General features: G+C 39.8%; 1 protein-coding gene across 1 annotated transcript in view; it reads right to left on the reverse strand.

Moving 5' to 3' along the window:
• GCC2 (GRIP and coiled-coil domain containing 2) overlaps window positions 1-19,563 on the reverse strand; it is a gene marked incomplete at its 5' end in the record, with an annotated part of 42,454 nt that overhangs the window by 16,980 nt on the left and 5,911 nt on the right. The window contains 12 exons of the mRNA XM_018568194.1: window positions 1,760-1,897; window positions 2,116-2,193; window positions 2,282-2,427; window positions 2,698-2,815; window positions 2,994-3,098; window positions 3,532-3,696; window positions 7,788-7,907; window positions 9,382-9,480; window positions 10,688-10,788; window positions 13,029-13,101; window positions 14,024-16,735; window positions 19,099-19,203. Of these exons, the coding sequence (XP_018423696.1) occupies window positions 1,760-1,897; window positions 2,116-2,193; window positions 2,282-2,427; window positions 2,698-2,815; window positions 2,994-3,098; window positions 3,532-3,696; window positions 7,788-7,907; window positions 9,382-9,480; window positions 10,688-10,788; window positions 13,029-13,101; window positions 14,024-16,735; window positions 19,099-19,203 (3,960 nt within the window). The remainder of the gene's footprint in view (window positions 1-1,759; window positions 1,898-2,115; window positions 2,194-2,281; window positions 2,428-2,697; window positions 2,816-2,993; window positions 3,099-3,531; window positions 3,697-7,787; window positions 7,908-9,381; window positions 9,481-10,687; window positions 10,789-13,028; window positions 13,102-14,023; window positions 16,736-19,098; window positions 19,204-19,563) is intronic.

Genomic DNA, 19,563 nt, shown 5'->3' on the forward strand with positions numbered 1-19,563 from the left:
CCTTGCACTAAATAGTTATTAATAGATCTAAGGGAGATTTCAGATTAGACTGTTAAAATATGAGTTTGTTCAAAGATTACTCTCAGGCTGCAGCTAACGACTATTTTTGTAATTGATTCGTTGGCCGATTATTTTTTCAATTAATCGGTTTAAAAATAAATAAATACCCATCTTTTATTTATAATGAAATACACAAATGGAGTGTTCGACCGGTTGGCCTTCGCAGCCATCTGTTTACGGGACATTTAAGGGATCTTCAGGGGCAGGGTCACACCAGTCAGTGGTGCCATGGCCCTGTACTTGCATAGCACCCTGTGGCTAATTCAACATGATGCATGTCATGCCTAGGTGAGCACGTGATGCAGAATTCAGTGGCTGAAGCAACATTATAGGCCAGTCCCACATATTTGGTCTATTGTGGTTCAGGTAGGATCCAAGGAACAGCTGATGAATCAATCAATCCAGAATGCTGCAAAAATAGAAGCTACAGTGCCTATGTACCATCTAGGAATCTTGTTATAAGAAAGTTGGTAAAAGTAATAAAAGGAAAAAAGAAAATATAGTTTGCTTCTCTCAGAGCAGAGATGTCCATCACCTGAGGATAGTAGTAAACAACTGAAGCTTGCTGAATGTTGGAGGGGTTATATTAGGGCTGTGCTTCAGCTTGGTTTGCCCGTGTCCAATCACCTGAAGGCAGCAGCATATAACCCATGGTCTAACACGTATGATCCTGTGTCAGCTAATGCACAATAAATAAAAATTAATTTTGCCGCCAAGGTAATCTGTCACACACATACACAGATTTATAAATGGATAAATCGCATTAATGGATAGGTGTAAAACCCAGACTAACAAGCCCTTAAACAATTCTCTCTTGTGCTACTGCAAACTATCCCAACGTCATGACAATGGCAATGTCTCACATAAAAAAAGCCTTCAACAAAAACATAAGTTGCTCTTCTTTAAACAGTCTTATTTATTCAATGCATGTATTATTCATGTAAATTCCAGTTCATTCTATATGTGAACAGCAATCCCCTTCTTCTGCTAAGTTCACACTAAAACACTACATTGTCCTCCTGTGTGCTCACTGGTTTAAAGTTTAGTATGATTCAGTGGTGCTTCACATTATAATTATATTTACCAGTGGATAGTTCTGGCATACTGTTCTAGCAAAGACAATAAGGAAAATCAGTGATAATACATTTCCCAGACATGATCATTAAATGAAGGCAAATCAGTGGCTAAAAAGAGCCTTGAGGATATTCAGTTGTAAGTGTGACTGGTTTGATGATTAAATATTATAATAATCAAGAATACATCTTTCAGTAAGGTCATGGGTGAGATTTAACACCCTTTCTGCAATACCGGATGCCGATTTAGGTGTACATAAAAGCCAGTCATTAACCTAAGAAAGAATAGTTACTGCCAATGCTGTGCTGTGTGACACAAAACAATAGCAATGCAGATATTCTGAAAAGTCAGCTAACCATAACATCTTAAACATGAATGATAGGAAACAATACTAACTAATGCTAAAAGCAAAGTAAAATTCCATTAGAATTCATTGAAAACAAAAGTTGTTTTTTTGATACACTGGACACTGAGCTTTACTCTACTAGAAACTCAGAATTGTTATAAGAAATATTACAGGAAAGAGTCCCTTGAGTCCCCTGGTGTTCCGAAATGAAAAAGAATATAAGCAGGGGTTTACCGTGGATTGCATACTGTATGCAGTGTAAAATGAATGATTACATACCTTTGCCGCAGTGCACTCTTCCTGAAGGGCAAGCAGTTTTTGTTGGTACGAGTTTCCCACTCGATGATGCTGTTCTGTCAATGACCTGAGCTGCTCTTGTACTTTGTGCTTTTCAGATGTTAGCTCAGCAACCTGAATCTTCACAGCAACGGAAACATAAAAACTGTATTGAAAGATATTTTACGTACATCAAAGTATAACTCAAATAAGGAAAATAGCACACAGAGCAACCTAAAATATTTCTAACCACCACTAATGTCACTAATATTCTCAGACAAATTATCCATCAAAGAATTTAAGATTTATACCTTTATTTATTTAGGATTTGTACTTTATTTGACATGTCGCTTACATACCTTATAGGCTTCCACATACTGCTGACTTGCCTCTAATTCCCCCTTTAGTGAGGCCTGGATTATTAACTGATCAGATTCCTATAATAGAGAGTGAATATCAGCAAGGTGATGAGATCAGAAAGCAGCTAAGTAAATGACAGGTTATACATCAGCATGTGGTGCTCACCGCCTGTTTGGAATCAGCCAGTTCCTTTTTGGTTTTAACTAGCAGCTGCTTCATCTTAGTGCTGCGTTCCTCATGCTGCTCTATTGTTGTTTGCAGTGTTGCTAAATCACAGAAATAGAGTTGAAATGCAATCAAATACAGCTTTATAGGAATATTTTTAATGAATTTCAAGCAGGATGTAAACTGCTCATACAAAACAGCATATTTAAATCATGGCAAGGCATAAATCATAAACCTGGGTTCTGCATATAGGTGTGATAAGAGAGTCACTGGAAACATTAACTCATGTAAATCATACAGCTAATGCAGTACCATATACAGTACATGATAATAAAGAATTGTAAAAACAAAGGCAACATCTACCGATTATATAGCTATAAGGCAACTGGGATACATATAGCTACCAAACTTTATATAATCCTCTTTCAGGTCCTCCAGCTGACTGCTTTTATGGGTGACTTTTTGGTTGAGCTCTTTCACCAAACGTTCATAATCAGCCATCTCCATATCCATCAATGTGCTCTTCTGAGCATCCTAAGGAATAAGGACATGGAGACTTATAACATGTAGCGATATAGATTTATTGGTACCATGAAACAATAACCACCACAATGGAAGGAAACATAAATAGGGTTTGGAAAATACAATGCATGCAAAGCTTGTAAGCAACTTGACATAGCAATCCTAGCGCTACAGTTGCATAGTATGTTACCTTTCTAACAAGTTCAAGCTCTTGTGCAGTTTTCTGTAGCTGCTTTTTCTCTTTCTGAAGCCGCTGTTGAAGTTCTTCGATCTGCTTAAGAGCATTGTTGTGATCCTAAAAGAAAAGAACCTATGATCACTGCAGCCCTCTGAAATCCATAATACTTAACATTAATTTGCTTTCTAGTTGCCATTCTCGTCTTCTGCTGATGACCGCCAGATTCAATATTTTTGGAAACAACTTCACACAAACTGTTGTCTCTATAGGAATAGTAACAATACAGACAAATCTTACACATAACATTACATACAGTATATACAATCCAAAATGTGTTTTGACTGCAGTCCCTAGTGTGTATTTTATTATATATCCATAATCCACATGGCATCAGTTTATATTATAATACACATGAGGTGCTGCAGATAAAACAAAGATTGGATTTTTTCCTATATACATGAGAGAGGGGTGGTCTCTCATCACTACGTGCACTTGTTGGAAACAGATGTTTGGTGCTTTCCATACCTGTGTTTTGGAATACTATATTTACCTTAATTTTTTGCTCCTTTATCAGTTTTTCAGCTTCCAAGTCTTTATCTAGTGCAGCTTTAGCTTTCTGCAGTTCAAGTAACTGAGTTTCCAGTAACTTGACGTTGGACTTCATTGTTTCCATGCGGGTCATCAGGTCTTCATTGACAGAATTTATCTTCTCATGCTAGAACACAGTTGCATGACTGGGTTAGAAACAGAAAAAACCTCATTCTTATTCCTTACAGGTAATCTGTTCATCTTACATACTTAATATATCTACATATGTGGTTTAATTTACTAGGGGAGCTCAGCCTGAACTTCCTTAATGCCAGACAGAGCCCTAAAACATGCTTCAATTTATGCATGCAATTGCAATACATTTGACACACATCTTGTAAACAGCAGTTTTCAAACTTACTCCAATAAATTTCACTGTACATTGTTCAAAACTAACTACAGCTGTTCATACGGTAAAAGGCACACTTATAGCGCTTCAAAAGGTCTATTTATATGTCTAAGGTCCAATGAAGCGTCCACCACTGCAACAAATTCTATGTAAAAACCAAACACCATCACCACTGCAGTAGGTTGGCAGTGCTTAGACAGGTGAACGTAAAACTGGTGATGGTTATTACTTACAGTACTATATACAATTTGGAGCAGTGGTGGACACTTCATTGTAAGTCACATCTATACACCACTGAAGTGCTAGTAGTGTTTGTAAGAGAAATGTGAAACCAGAGACCGGGAGGTCTATTTTGAAACAATTCACAGAGCCATTTGCACTGCAAATTTCTTTGAACGTTAGTTCTGTGCGAATAAAGGCAAAACAAATGTTTGCACAGAACCGACAATCACAGAGATTCATGGGGTGAATGGCACTGCAAATTGTTTACGATTAGATTGTGACTAACTCATTGTATTTTTATGGAATTTTATATTTTAATTGTAGATATCTGAAGTTGGTTTTAGTTTTGGACACAGAATGTATGCTTATTGACAACAACTATTGCCTAATTCTGGCAGGTCACAATAACTAGCAATTATCAGGGTGCCCATAACCACAAAATGGCATTTGGATGTGCAAGAAAAGCCAAGGAAAGAGGCAGGCATGGACAGACACCTTGCCTGTTGGTTTATTTGCGGAACAGTAGCAGCTGAAAAAGTCTCCAAATCTGTCTGCTTGGTCATATCCCTGCAGAACAGGACCTGTCCAAGGGTAAAAAAAAAACCCCAGATCAATTCTTAAAGGGTAATTCCACTTTTCCAGACGAAATGGGAAAATGAAATCGCCCCCACCAATATGCCACCTCTCTCCCCAGCTGCTCTTACATGTCAAGCGAACAATCCTTCCCCTCCGTGGCTGCCGGTGTATGAATGTACACCGTACATAGCAGTGTACCCCTGTACTTGGTATTTTAAATCCCACTTGCAAACGGTGAGCAACTCATTGGTCATAATGGTCACCTGACTGTGCTGACCAATAAGAAGCACTTCTCATTGGTCAGCGCAGTCAAAAGTGCTTCTCAGTGTGCTGACCAATCGGTGCTCGCCATTTGCAAACAGAATTTAAAATACCGACTGCAGGTGAACAATCATACACCGGCACCCACAGAGAGGAAGGAGTGTTCATTGGCAGGTAATAGCAGCGAGGGTAGGGGTAATTCATTTTTCACAAATTCAACTGGGAAAGTGGAATTACCCTTCCACACAAAATGTGGCTGCATGGCAGCTTTAAAACAGACCTGTGATTTACAGTGAGTTGTGCAAAAAACAAAAGTATAAAAAAACCAAAAAAAACTAAACGATTTTTGTTCTTGTATCCTTTCAAAGAAATGCCTGCCATGTAATGATGATCTTATAAATGACCGCTTGGGATTGGCTTTTATAACTTTTCATATACTTTTATTACCACCTTTTTTCTGTATTTTTTGTGGCCACAATGAAGAGGGATTGTTGAGACTCTGAAATGGGTTAGCTCTCTGTTGTCATCTTCCTGATAATTGTAAAATAAATAAAATACTCTTCTGGACGGTTGAAGTGTGGTTTTAGCACAACCTAGTGCTTGACTACAAACATACTTTTATATAACATGCTCCCTTATAATAAAATAACATGATATATAAAAATGTAAAAAAAATATATGCAGCCCTCGCACCATACCTTCTTATATACACCACTGATAAAAAAAAAAAATAGGATTTTGGTACTCACCGTAAAATCCTTTTCTCTCCGTTCATTGAAGGACACAGGGAACAGATCGGAGATCATGTACTGTAGGGTAATATCGCCACCTGCAGGAGAAGGACGCTAGGCACAAAAAAACTAAAGACCAATTACAGCCTAGGGGCGGCCCCTGCCGGTGGCCAAACCCCCCACCTGCTGACAAGACCCCGGCAGGCACCGCCCCCGTCCCTAGGTCTTTTGTCGCAGTTGCCCCTAGCAACAGACCCGCAAGCAGACGACCCTCCTACAGTACCCGAACTCCCGGTGTCCCAGTGCGTCCTCACCCGACCGCGTCCCAGCGTGAAAGACCGATCCGGCCGGGTGACACGCAAGTAAAGGGACCCGGAAGCGGCGCACCGGAAGTGAAGGCAGACCGAGGGCGCACGCGCCCACACCAAAGATGGCGGCCGCAGCGTCCTTCTCTTGCAGGTGGCGATATTACCCTACAGTACATGATCTCCGATCTGTTCCCTGTGTCCTTCAATGAACGGGAGAGAAAAAGGGACTGCACTGACTGTAATTGATCAAATAAATTACAATTATTTCCAAATCTTTTGGAAGTTCACCAAGGATCGGAGTTTACAATGCCAACAGGTAACAAGAGAAATTTGCAGTGCAAGTCTAGATGTTAATGGCCGGATAATACAGAAGGTAAAAGTATATTTAAGAGTGCATTTATAAATGTTATTATTTATTTCACAAGATTCGCACAACTTTCACCCATGATTCACACATTTTTAAAATGTATTTACGTGGAAAAATGTGAGTATCCTGGGTGAAAAAAATTTCTAAATAGACCCCTTAGTGTGAAATTACCTGTAATTACATAAGTACACAGGTTATGCAATGCACATCAATGCAGTAGAAAAGTGCATACATAGCTTGAATCAGTTTTCAGCACTGGGAAATCTCCTGGCACTGTTAGTTTTCAGTGTGGGATTATTATCTTTCGCTTCCCTTGGCCAAGATAAAAGTAAGCATCTTGCTTTAAGGGTTACGTTAGCATTAGGGTCAGCAGCCCAGATGCTTAGGTTAACTGTAAGGGGTTAGGGCTTTATGGTTCAAGATTTAGGTTAGTTGTTAAAAGAGAACTATGGCCCAACCTTTTTTTGCCATAGCTTTCTTTAGGGTCACAGGAGGACATACTAACAAACATACGAATGTCCTCCTTTAAACCAAAACCTAGCATATAGTGAGCTATTGCCCGCTATATGCCGACAGCGCAAAGCCTAATCCCGACCAATATTGTCGGGATCCACCTCGCTGCCTGATTGACAGCTGGCTCTGCCTCTCTAGAGGCTGAGCCAGATGTGCCCGCCCCCTCCCGTCTCTTCCTCCATTAAGCGCTGGAGGAAAGGAAAGGGGAGGGGGGAATCAGGCAAGGAGTGGTGACTGACAGTCACCGCTCTCTGCAGGGAGAAGATCGGGAACACAGCGAACAGCAGTATGTGATCATTCAATACCCGATCAATAGAGCTGACGTGTGACAGCTTCAGTGTCACATTTCGGCTCCAATTATGGGCATGAGTGCATTTAACTCTCCCCATAATTCTCCTTTAAGAGTGGGGTTAAGTCTCAATGTAAAAAAGTGTTATGTATTGGGGCTTGCAGAGTTAAGGGGTTATTTTAGAGATTAGTTTACATTATTTCAGTCTTGGTAAGAAATAAACTTTTGATAAAAGAAATATGGGGCTGTTGCTTAAAATCCTCTGAAAATGCTAGTTGTCTGGTAGTAATGCTCACCCTTATCTGCATACTTGTTCTACATCAGACAGGCAACTAGAATTTTCAGAAAGAGGAGAGCAATGGCAGCTTCCAGATTTCTCAGAGAAAAGGTTTCCATTAGTAGGCAGGAGGATCTTAGTGTCAAATGGCTGAAGGATGCAAAAAACAAATGTAATAAAGAGGGGGTGGCTATATATGCATCAATAATCCTCCACTAAAAAAACAGTGGTCATAAGGGGGAGAACATTTTCAAAACAACTTCTAAGAAACAGAAATGTGTTTAAATAAATATTAAAATCAAGAAAGAAAATGTTTTGGACCTACCTCCAGAAGAGCAGCACGTAACTGCCGTGAAAGCTCTTCCAGTTGATGTTCTGTAGAGGTGGCACGCTCCTTCTCATTTTCCAGCAGTTCCATTTGTTTATCGTACTCTATCGCGAGATTCTGAAATGCCAAGAACCAATTGATCTACTATCATGTATGCTCAATATCGGTAATCATGATGAATATAAAAGCAACCAATGTTTTTATTACCGTAAATAACAATCCAATAAGTAATTAGTGGTTCAAACGAAGTGATCTATAAACCATGATGTTGTCATAAAGCTATATTAATCAGTCTTGTTGGTTAATAAAAGGAGTAACAGAAAGGCTGAAACACTTGCCTCTCCTGGACAAAAATGCTGCTACAAGCTCCTTTCTGTAGTTCAAGGCCTTGGTCATGTGATCTCTGCCAAATGGTGTGAACTGGGTCTTTATTACCCCAACACAAAGTGCATTGCAATCCACAAACGTTTATGAACTAAGGTGGTGTTGCGTTAGACAGCCTATTCAAAATGAATGAGCTGTCAAAGCATTTCAAGTGCCATGTGGTGCACTTTAAAGGCCACCTCTAGGCAACAGTTAGCTGCTCATTTATGCCTAGGGGATCAGAGTAAAGCACTTTTACTTATCGCATTCGCCTGGCGGTCAGTGCTTTCCTCTTCTCCTCCTCCTGGTGGTGTAATGTCCCTTGGCGTCCTCACGCCACAAGATCAGGAGATAAGGTAAGTAAACTGGCTTTTTCCTGCCCCCTAGGCATAAACAAGCGCTTATCTCCTGCAGTGCAGGGGTAGCCCCACTGCAAGGTCAGCTTTTAGGTTTGCCCACAGATGGGCTTTAACACAGATGCTGGGGTACAGATATATAGTGTGTTAACTAATGGCTAACACTTATACATGTTAACCTCTATATTGATGCAAAAGGATGTTTAGATAACATGCACTATTTTTAAATATTCAGCAGTGTATGGTTAACCAAGTAACAAGCATACATGAGCAGGTTTGTGGCATCTGGTAACCAATCGCTTGACCAACGCTGAGGCATCTGTTACATGGTCTCTGCCAATGGGAAGACGGAAGAATGTCTTGTGGGAGAGGTTGTAAGAGCAGGGGGGAGAGGGCAAGATGGCGGTCAGACACAGTGGTGAGAGGCCCAGGGGTGGGGAGAAAAATGATTTTGCGACAAGGCAAGGGTTTAGGCATGGTGGTTAGGACACACTGGTGAAAGGGAAGAATTGGAGGGATGGTTGCTGGCGTGGTTGCGAGTTGTGCCTTTGCTGAGAAGCTGTCAGGTGTAGCTCTAGATGCTGGCAGCAGTCCTCCCAGTCAGCAGCAGAGGTTAAGTGGGGAGTTAGTGGTGTGAGCTGCCAGGCTAGAGATTACAGTGTCTGTGTCAAGTGAATACACTAAGGCAATGGATCTGCATTGCACACATGGTAATGCACTACCATGTTTTGCTGTCGGCTTTACACATGTAGGCAAACTCCCAGCTGTTTGCTTACAGGGCCCTGCTGTTGCTGCCGCCTCCTACTGCTTTAAAAGTGTAAAGTGTATTTCAGCAGAGGTGTGAAGGGGCCTAAAAGAAACAAAAAACGTACCTGGTAGCTTTCTGCCCCTTGAACAAGGTCCTTCACTGAATATGTCATCTGGTCCTTTTCTGCTTTTACCCGCTCTAATTCTTTTCTTATTGCCTGAACCTTATGATAAAACAAAGTTGAGTAGATATAATTCAAGTTCAACATGTACAATAGTTCTGCGCATAGCTGTTTCAGCGAAGCACAAAACATATTTAACTTTCTTTTTAGTAGATTACAGGCTTTACAAACTTTGTAGTCATGCTATCAGTAGACACAGTGTTTATTCCCTGGGCTACACCAGAGAACTAGCAGTGAGTATCACTATCTGACATACTCATATGCCAGATGGATGTTTTTGGAAATAAACAGTTTCAACAAATGGTCTTGAAAAGACACTGGGGGGAAATGTATCAAAACTGGAGCAGACAGAAACTGGAGCAGTTGCCCATGGCAACAAATCACCATCTCTCTTCCGTTTGCTTAGGTGAGATTTGAAAATTGATAGATGCTGATTGGTTGCAGTGCAAATCTGCTCCAGATTTTGATAAATTCCCCCCACTCTCGTTTTATCTATAATTTCATTCACCAATAAACAGTGTACTTCACTGGCTGATAACCTGTTCCCAGTTCATGATTAACAAAGTACCAGAGCCAAAGCCAGCAAGGTAACTACCTTTTTAGAAAGGGAGATCAACCTACATAATTCTCTCAGCACCGGTATAACATTGCAAGGTTAGCTTTTATCAGTATCCACCTTCTACTGTCACTTACAATATATGCTTGGCTGTTGAACAGCCTTAAGATTTAATTTTGATCCTCCGCAACAAAAAAAAGTCAATCATTAGATCAACTTCCTTCTAAAACAGGCCATACACCGCGAATTTTGGCCGATTCTCGATGGGAAGGGTTGTCAGCACCCTTTTGGCCAGCATCCCTTGATCAGCTGATCAAAGGAGCTGGCCAGAAAATCTTGGAGCAAACAGAGCGTGGAGCCAATCAGCTGCCCACTCTGTTCGAGAATTCAGACAAAGCAGACAGCGGGAGATTTATCTATCAACGCTCATAAGCCTTGGAGGACTCTGCAATATTTTATTCGTTCAGCCCAAAGGGTGAACAAAGAAAATATTTCAGTGGATGGCCAGATTAGGGGAAATGTTGGAAAATTGTTGGCCGAACAGTGCTTAAAGCCAATTACCTGCAGGGACTGCCAAATGGGGTGGTGGCACACTCACAGGCTGACCCAAAAAAACCTCTCCCTGTCTAACTCAGCATAAGTGCAGATAGTTTTGTTCTAAACATCACATAAACAGTGAGAAAGGTGGTTTACCTCCTTTTTATTGGCATCTAGCTCTTTCTTAGCTTTGATAGCAACAGCTTTAATTTTATTACATTTTTCTTCTCTCTCTTTGCATTCTTTCCCTAGATTTTCTAGAAATAAAAGACAAAATATATAAGCAAATATTTACTTATTCTAGGATATAATTTTGTTATAATGGCATACCATGTAATAATATATTATTAGAACATCTATAAGGACTTTTACCAATCTGTACGGACTTACTACTAAAGGTTTGGTGATTTTTATTCAAGCAATATAATATATATTCATTAAAAAAAAAAAAAAAAAAACAAACCATAGCATTGCCTCTAAAAAAACAAAAGAGCAGGCTGTTAGCAAGCAAGCTTGTGTATCTGTTCATGGAAGTATTTGTTGGGTGTATTGTTTTCCTTCAATCTGATCACAATTTAGAAAATTGAAAAATTAGACTCCAATACATAATATAAGTCATATAGGAATCCAATCGCGGTAAGACTGGGAAACGATCATATGCTTATAGACAGTATAATATATCACTACCTATACCACTATGCTACTAATCACAGAGGGGGAATTAATTGTAAATTAGATCATTTATAATAATTAGAGATTTAAAAAAAAGAAAATAAACCAAAAATGATTCGCAAGACAAAGTCACTGAGCTAAAAATGTTACAACTTATGCATATACAATAAAGTGCATAGTGATAGTCCCAACATAGTATGTGACCTCCCCTATAGTTAAATTCAATACAATCTCAAAAACTGCATGTGCAACGTGTTGGGATCCAGATCACATGTGCAACTCCACAAAATGGTCTCAAAAAAAAAAAAACATTCCAAAAAGGTAATTCGAAGTGTAATATCCTTAGTGTTTTTGTGCAATCAATACACTCACCAGACTCCTTTGACCACTACTGTATTACCATCTTGTCTTGAATTGTATTGTAACTGTAATGTCTTCCTTATATTGTAATATGCTTGCGCTATTTTTTTCTTTTACTTTACCTTCAGTGCGGGAGAGCACCGGTGAGTCAGTGCTGGTCCGATGGGGGGAGCTCCAGGTGGGGTCCTAATTTTGCTGGCCGGCGACTGCTCAGAGGACCCCGAGACGCGCGGCACCTCTGGGCAGTCGCCGGCCAGCTAAATTAGGACCCCCACCTGGAGCTCCTCCCACTGGACCAGCGCTGACTCGCTGCTGCTTTACCGCACAGCGCCGACTACGACCTCACCAGGGAGGCACATGGTGAGCAGTAAGTGAGGGCATGGGGTCCTTATTAAGTACATATTAATATTAGCAGGGGATAATTGTAAATCTATTGTCTGCAGTGTATTAGCACTGTGTACTCTATAGGTACTACCTATAGAGTACACTCTGCAGATAATGGATTTACAATTACTATGGATCATGATTTAACCTATTCATGTTAGCAGGGCAGAATTGTGAGCGCCTCCCACAAGCTGTGCACCGAGACGCGATGCAGCGATCCTGCCCAGCGCCGACTACATGAGGCAACAGGGATCGGAGTGAAATGTGAGTGAGGGGAGCTGGGTCAGGGCTGGCTGTAAATCTATTGCTACAGTGTACTGGAAGTGTGTACTGTATATGTAGTACATATATACAGCACACACCTCCACTACACTACAGCAATAGTTACAATTTCTCCACTGCTAACATGAATAGGTTAAATCCTGATTCATAGTACATAACATGTAGTCGTCGTATGGATCATTTAACCTATTCATTTTAGCAGGGGAGAATTGTAACTCTATTGCTGCAGTGTACTGGAAGTGTGTACTAGGTTAAATGATCCATAGTACACACTTCCAGTACACTGCAGCAATAGAGTTACAATTCTCCCCTGCTAACATGAATAGGTTAAATGATCCCAAAGGCAGATGCATGATCGGATTTGTAGTTTCACGACAGCTGTGTGAAAGCAAATAAAAATGTTTTATTGTCTTAAATTAAAGTTCTTCATAATCATAAAGAAATTGGCCTAAAATCATTAGTCTGTATAGTTTAAAAACAATTTCACCTGCCCCTGTAAGAAAAAGTATCGGTAATTGGTATCGGCAAGTACATGAGGGGAAGTACTTGTACTTGGTCCTGAAAAAGTGGTATCGGGACATCCCTAATCATAACCTCTGTGATCACTTTTGAATCTTCACTTTTATGAGACTTTTGTGCACTGATGTTTATGTTTTGATGCTTACATTTATTTAGTAGCTTGGCATATATTATTGTTATAGATATGTGTAGGTTTCACATACAATTAGCAGACTGTAGTGGCAGGCTAACACTAAGCTCAGTATCAATATGCATACATACAAATGATAAACGAATATACCTATTTTCTTTTGCAGGTCTGATACAAGTGTTTCATGTTCAAGTTTCATTGCTTCTGATTTTAAAAGAATTTCCTAAAATAAAAACATAAGCCCAATAGTTTAAGTGTGAACATTTATACAAATGTCTATCCCACATTAATTCCACACAACTATTCCCAATAACATCTTAAACTCCTGTTCTACCATTTCCTGGAGGCCTGCTGAAAAAGAGAATGCTGCATTCTGTGCAAGAGCACTGGGTTTTCTCCAGTGGTTCGACACCCCCCCTTGCATAGTCACAACTACAGGAAATGTGAGCATGGTAACTGTAACTATAAAGGGGTTTTCTTCTTAGTCTTGGTACTGCAGTCCTCGTATGAGATTGATAAATTCCCCCCAGAAGGTTAGAAAGACAATAGGACATTAAAGTGTAATTGTTCAAGTACAAGCTGTACATAATACTAAAAAGGAGATTGCAGAGTGTATGCATAGGCCTGGCCAAGATTTTTATCATCAGTTGCGCGGCACCAAAGAAGCTGCACTGCCAAGATCTTGCTGGATCGGGGACAGGTGAGAAAAAGACTGTCGGGTGAACTGAAAACAGGAAGGGAACTAAAACAAAAATTAAAAAAAAAAATCTTCCAGGGGTACATTCCCTAAAACAAAAATTACAAAATGTGTGTGTCTAAACAAAATAATATGTTGGCAAAAGGATAACATGTGTATGCTATACTCTGAGATAAGTAAATTACTTATTTACAGTGCATTTATAAAGTGCATTGAAAATATTCATAAATATGTATCAATAAATGTATTTTCTTTCTCTTGTCTCTCCAAGTTTGTGATTATCCTTCAGGCATCAAACATTTTGCACTGAACCAACAGCTACACCTAGGATGCCAGAGAATAATGTGAGCCAGTCACATGAGCATCAATTAAGCACTGAATGAATGTCATTGTAGAGAAGCAAAAAAAGCAACTGACTAGATGGAAGGTTAAGTGGGAAATTCCTCACCTGGACACAATTCACTTCTTGTGTACTGACAGCTGACTCCTTGTTTTCGGTCGTACCTAATTCATCCTGTACATTCTCTTTCAGAGAATTCATGTCTGAAGTCACACTTTCAATACGCAGAAGTAACTCCTGATTTTCTAGTTTTGATTTTTCAAGTGCATTTTTCATCTCAAAGAGATCTCTTTGCAGTGCTTCTTTGTCTGCGAGCGTTTCCTCCAGTTCTTTTTTCAGAAGTACCTTTTCCTTGGAATAGTCACTCAAGAGAGCTCTTAGCTCAGAGCACTGAGCTTCAAACTCTCCTTGCAGTTGATTAAGCTGAACAGATGTCTCCTCTCTCTGTAAAAGTGCATCCTGCTTTTCTTCTTTTAACTGGAGCACTGCCTTATTAATACCCTGAAGCACAATACTGATATCTGGATCTAAGCATTCAACTGCCAACAAGTTCTGAACAACACGGAGCTCAGTTTTTAACTCTTCCACATATCGCTCTTTCTGCTCAAGCAGAATTGCCACTTTATCTTTTCCTTCTGATGCCATCTGAAACTTAATTCTTACGTTGTCTAGCTCATCTTTGGAAGTCATGCAGCCACTATGTTCACACACAAGCCTAGCAAAGTCTCTTGATATAACCTCCTTTTCTTCTTGTATTCTTGATGCTTCATCGTGCAATCTTCTTGCATCAGTTTCCAACTTCTCTTTGTCAGTAATCAGCAAATCTACCTGTTGCTGGAGATTTGTCATTTCACTGAGGCTGCTGCCCATCAACTCTTGGAGCTGTTGTGTTCGTTCCGCCACCGACTGCTTTAGCTGAGCATTTAGCTTTTCATGTTCTTCAGTCTGATGCTGGAAATTCAGAGCTTTGGTCTCCTCACTCTTGCAGATTTCTTTTAACTCCAGGATTTCTTTCCTAGATATATCTATGCTAGTTGATAATTCATCATTTTGTGTGGCCATCTCTGTCATTTTCAGCTGAAGTTCTTGAAGAAAGCCCTCTTTTTCATGTAATGAAGCAGCAATTTCTTCATTATTCTTTTGCAAATGAGTCAGCTTAAGATCTTCATTTTCACTCTGAATAGGTGGCAATATAGATTCCTGAAGTTTCTGTGTCAGCTCATCCACTGTTTGCTTTAGTTGCTCATTGTTTGCTGCATGTGTTTCTGCTTCTTGCTGTAACACCTTTACCTTGTCTTGCTCACTCTTATACATTTCGTGCAGTTTCTGTATTTCTTTCATTGACACTTTCAAAGTAGAAGATATCTCTGCATTTTCTGCTGCGGTTTCATTCATTTTGGACTGCAAATCTTTTAGCAGGTGTTCTTTCTGCTGTAGAGATGCTATAACCTCCTCATTTATTTGTTGCAGTTGAGCTATCTTAAGCTGAAGTTCTTCGCATTCTCCTTGTTTGGTTGAAAGTAACTCAACTTCACTCTTAAGCTGATTTACAGTTTCAAGAACATTGTTCTTGTCTTTGTAAGCAGATCTGAGTTTCTGTTGCAGCTCATTGACATCTGTGGCCTGCTGGTGCTTCATTGCTTCAAATTCCCGGCTGATCTTACCAGCCGACTCTCCAAGTTCAGACTGAAGGCTGAGGAATGTTTCTCGTAAGCCTTCATAACCGCTCACAGCTTCCTCTTTTTCCTGGTTAATTTGGCCAACCTGTTCTTTTAGAAGCTGTATTTCATGCTGGAATGATAGTCTCTCATCTTCAAAGCGTGATGTTATTGACCTTTTCATTTCTACCATTTCCCTCTTGTGCTGCTCTCTTATATTTTTCATCTCTTCAGTTCTTTGTTGGGAAAGTTGTTCATATTCAATTTTTTTGGTCCGGAGCTCATTCTGTAGTTTTTCGGTTAAACCATTATAATCTTCAATGGCAAGCTGAAGTTCATTTATTTTAAATTCCAATTCCTCCCTCTCATGGAAATATTCACTTTTTAGATGCTCAACCTTCCTTTCCTGGCTAATTTTCAAATTGTTAGTATAGGTGAGCTCATCTTTTAGCATGCTTTGCTGAGACTCCAGATCTGCTACAATGCTCTCCATCCGATGTATGTCATCACTGCATATAGATGGGCTATGTTGTATTTCAGGTACATTGGAGTTCTCTTCCAACTTTTTCTGAAGAATTTCAATTTCTTCTGCATTCTTCTGGTTATCTGCTCTCATTTCCTCTTGTAGCAACTTCTCTTTCTCCACATACTGCTTAATCAAGTCTTGTAGTACTATTTTCTCCTGTTCACATTGTTTTGTGGATTTTTCAAGTTGCCGCATTAAATTTGCAACTTCATCACAATGCAAGCTTTGCAGTTTCAGTATCTCTGCATGGAGAACGTGATTTTCACCACTATACTGCTCTGAAGTTGCTTGAGCTTCTTTCAGCCTTGCTGTTAGTTGGTTGTTCTCCTCTATTGTACCCTTCATTGCTTTGTCTAAACTAGCTATTTTTTCATCATAAGTCAGACGGATATGTTGAACGTCTTCCTCCAATTTTCTTAATTCTACATCTTTGTTTTCCTGTAAGCTCAGACCATCAGTCAGCTCTTTTTGCTTCATGAGTGCATCCTGAAGTTCCTTCTTTAGGGCATCAACATCTATTTTATGATTGTTCTGAGTTTGCAGCAAATCATTTCTTAATACTTCAATTTCTTGTAGCAAAGAATTTTTTGAATGTTCCATACTTTGCTGCACCTCTGTTGCTTTTGTTATAGCACTCTGGAAGACAAAATGGCAAAAGTGTAAATGTAGTTAAACACTTGTGTACAATTAAAAAAATACTTAAACCTTTTACAAAAGAAATTCCTGCTGCTGTATAATGCTTTATTAACCAGTTGACATCCGCGGTGTTAAACCCCCTTCCCATCCAGGCCATTTTTCAGTATAAGGATTATATTACATGGTTGGAAAGTAATCCCTTGAAAGAAAAGTTTATATGCCAGAAATCTGCATTAATTCATTTTGAATTCTCTACAAAAAAGGCAATGTGTGTATCCCACCTCTTCAGCTTCATGTTCCATGGCTGTCTTGACACTGGGGATGTTTATATATCCTCCTCCCTGACACCCACCTCACCACTTGCCCCCTGGACCCTGTTACCTCAAAACTTCTTCAGTCACCCTCTTGCTCTATCCTACACTCTTACTCACATTTTCAATCTTTCACTCTCTACTGGAATCTTTCCTACCCCTCTCAAACATGCACTAGTCACCCCAATACCCAAAAAACCTTCACTGGACCCTGCCAACCTCAATAATTTCAGACCTATCTCCTTACTCCCATGCACCTCTAAACTACTAGAACGCCTTATCTACAACCGCCCGAGTTGCCACCTCACAAATAACCTCTTGGACCCCTTTCAGTCCGGCTTTTGCCCTCAACACTCCACTGAAACAGCCCTCCTAAAACTCACCAATGACCTAATAACAGCTAAAAACAACGGCCACTATTCCTTACTCTTGCTATTAGACCTCTATGCTGCTTTTGACACTGTTGACCACCCGCTGCTCCTCAAAAAACAATATATATATGGTGGGAGTCCTCTATGCTAAGCCGCTTTTGGAACAAGCCGTTTGAACTTTGGCATAGCGATCTGAAGTTTCACCTGCCTAAAGACCTCTGGATTGCTCATTTACAACAACGCTCTTTGATTAATACACAACACAATTTGGCATTTATATTCTTATAGGAGCTAGGCAAACTATAGCACATGCCTGGAAAAACAAATGTATCTGACTTGAAAATCCAATAAATACTACATGCTTAAAAAAATAAACAAGATTGTTACAAAAAAAAAGGTAATATGTGACCATGTCAAACTTGAGTAGAGATAGATCACAAGTCAAACACGCCTCAGTCATACTGGGCCTATCTACAGGATTATGTAAACTATCTTTACATGCAGAGCTGTATGCTATGAGGTTATTTATTGATGACAAATAAGCTGTTCACTTTCCAAGGAAATGTTACCTTAGTGAAATTTCAGCAACAATCATGTACAATGAACATAAAAACATGATCGGATGATGGAAGTCAGCAGAACATCACCTCATTTATTAAGTTATGGGCAAATTCCTTTGCAAAGTGAACAGCCCAGTTGCCATTAGTAAATCAAATCCTAAGTATCAGCCACTGCAAAAGTTAGGTGATCCAATAGTATATAACACAGCTGCCCAACAAAACATGAGTGACAAAAGCTCTAAAACATTGCAGATCTATACCTGCTAATGCTTTATAATAATATAATACACAGGGCTTGAAAAATGTGACGGTGTCTCACCAGTCAGTAAAAAATTTCACCAGTCAGCATGACCGGACTATAGCCTTGCAATTTATGTTAAAAAATTTGGGGGGACAGATAAAGCTTTCTTTTGTGATCCCACGGGGCACAGCGGATCTCGTGACCGGCAACGGCAGTGACAGCTGCTAATACAAGCGATCGAGCGTCTCTAGAGACGCTCGATCGCTTGACTGTGTTAAGCTCCTGGCCGACCGTGTAATTACAACGGCCGGCCGGGAAGCTGCTCGTCGGGCTCCACCGTCCTCTCGTCACAGACAAGTGGACTGGTGGATTTTTCAAGCCCTGATAATACAGATCAAATTCAAATTGTGTTGGTTTGCTGGTTCAGCAAAGCGAAAATTGCTTGTAATGGGTTAATAAACTTAAAGCCACACTTTAAGTGGCTAAGTGGGTAACATGGTAAGTTACATAGCGCACTGGGTGTGTAAACGGTCATTAAAAAGCTATGTGCAGAGGGTTGTTGCAAAGTATAAAAATCTTACCCTGCAGCATTCCATTCCCTGCCCAAAATGCCATGCTTTTGGGCACTGAAGGGAGAAAGATGAGACCCGATCTATACAGGGCTCTGGTCGCATCACCCGCCCCTCATCATCCAATCACAAAATATCTTGTATTTTTTTTAAGACTACAAGATATTTTGTGATTAGAGAAGGATGTCACATCACCACCCCTCCTACTCCAATCAAAAATGATCCTTCTTTTTTACCTAGTACCAAAGCCTGAAGTTTTGCCTAAAGGGCAGAACTTAAAAATCACTATTGATAAGGAATGTTCTATTTACCTCAGCTTCTTCTTTTGTTTTAGCATATTCTTTCTTCAGAGATATCAGCTGTTGTTGGCTTTCTGCTTTTTCCAGCAGCACCATATCCAGTCGTTCAGTTAGTGCCTAGACGGATTAAAGAATCCACACATTCCAAATGTAAGCAAGTTTCCCAGTAGATTACTTTTTGTGCAAAATTAGTTTTTCACCTTGACAAATTGTGTGTTCAGAGACCTAAACTAGCCCATAATTGTGCAGCATTTCTATCCTAACCTTATACTAGAAAATATATAGAGAAGCATAATAACTCTATACACCTCATTAATTTAAAGAAGAACTCCAAGAATTTTTTTTATGAACCATTGCACTGCAAGGGTTAAGTGCTCATTTCAGTCTAGGTTCAAAAATAAGGTTTAGAATATCTATAGAATGTGCTGATTTAGAGGACCTTAGACCACTGCAGCGGAGGGGGAGAGAGGCTGGGGG

This window comes from Nanorana parkeri, unplaced genomic scaffold, assembly GCF_000935625.1.
Source record: "Nanorana parkeri isolate BGI_ZX_2015 unplaced genomic scaffold, ASM93562v1 scaffold1153, whole genome shotgun sequence".
NCBI classification, from domain to species: domain Eukaryota; kingdom Metazoa; phylum Chordata; class Amphibia; order Anura; family Dicroglossidae; genus Nanorana; species Nanorana parkeri.